General features: G+C 49.8%; 1 protein-coding gene across 1 annotated transcript; it reads right to left on the bottom strand.

The window, feature by feature from the left end:
• Positions 1 to 111: 111 nt before the first annotated feature.
• LOC109508796 (D(2)-like dopamine receptor) lies at positions 112 to 457 on the bottom strand. Its single transcript, XM_019858757.1, has one exon. It carries the CDS (start codon positions 427 to 429, stop codon positions 136 to 138), a length of 294 nt encoding a protein of 97 aa, XP_019714316.1. The 5' UTR covers positions 430 to 457; the 3' UTR covers positions 112 to 135.
• Between the last annotated feature and the right edge of the window lie 152 nt (positions 458 to 609).

Below are 609 nucleotides of genomic sequence, written 5' to 3'. Positions count from 1 at the left end.
TATACAGTGAGACAGTATATTACATGCCATGACTTCAAGCTCGGTGGTCAAAAAGAACCCCCTTTTACTCCTCCGCCGCCACTAGAGAAACTGAACAAGCTTGGAAGTGAGGTACCACTGCAAGGTAGACGTGTTTCAATTTTTAAGTACCTCCAAGTAGACGACCCAGGGCATGACCAGTGTGGCCACCAGAAGGTCAGCGACTGCCAGGCTGACGATCAAGTAGTTGGTGGTGGTCTGCAGGGCTTTCTCCCGCGACACCGCCATGCACACCAACACGTTGCCGAAGACGATGACGAAGATGAGCAGCGTGAGCAGCATGGCGTAGTAGTTGTACGCATGCTTCTGCTCTTGATCGGTCTCGTTGAAGCCCCAAGTTCCATTGTCATAGAAACTGTCGTTGTAAGCATAGTGGGTAAAGACATCCATTAGCTGTGAGTGATGCAGGCCACCAACCGGCCCTGGAAACACAACAAAGAAAACACAAGTTAGACGAAGGATTTTAGGAGGGAGGGAGGGGGAGGGGGGTAAGAAGAAGAAAAAAAATTCCCTGAGAAACAGACACAGTTTCCCCTTGTGTGAAAATATCCGAATGCAGGTTGCAAGAGC

Source organism: Hippocampus comes, unplaced genomic scaffold (genome assembly GCF_001891065.2).
Source record: "Hippocampus comes isolate QL1 unplaced genomic scaffold, H_comes_QL1_v1.1 C16622886, whole genome shotgun sequence".
Classification (NCBI taxonomy): Eukaryota; Metazoa; Chordata; class Actinopteri; order Syngnathiformes; family Syngnathidae; genus Hippocampus; species Hippocampus comes.
This window is presented reverse-complemented; position numbering and strand designations above follow the sequence as displayed.

Coding starts and splice junctions, on each gene's coding strand:
- LOC109508796 (XM_019858757.1), bottom strand. CDS start 429: ATGGATGTCTTTACCCACTATGCTTACAACGACAGTTTCTATGACAAT.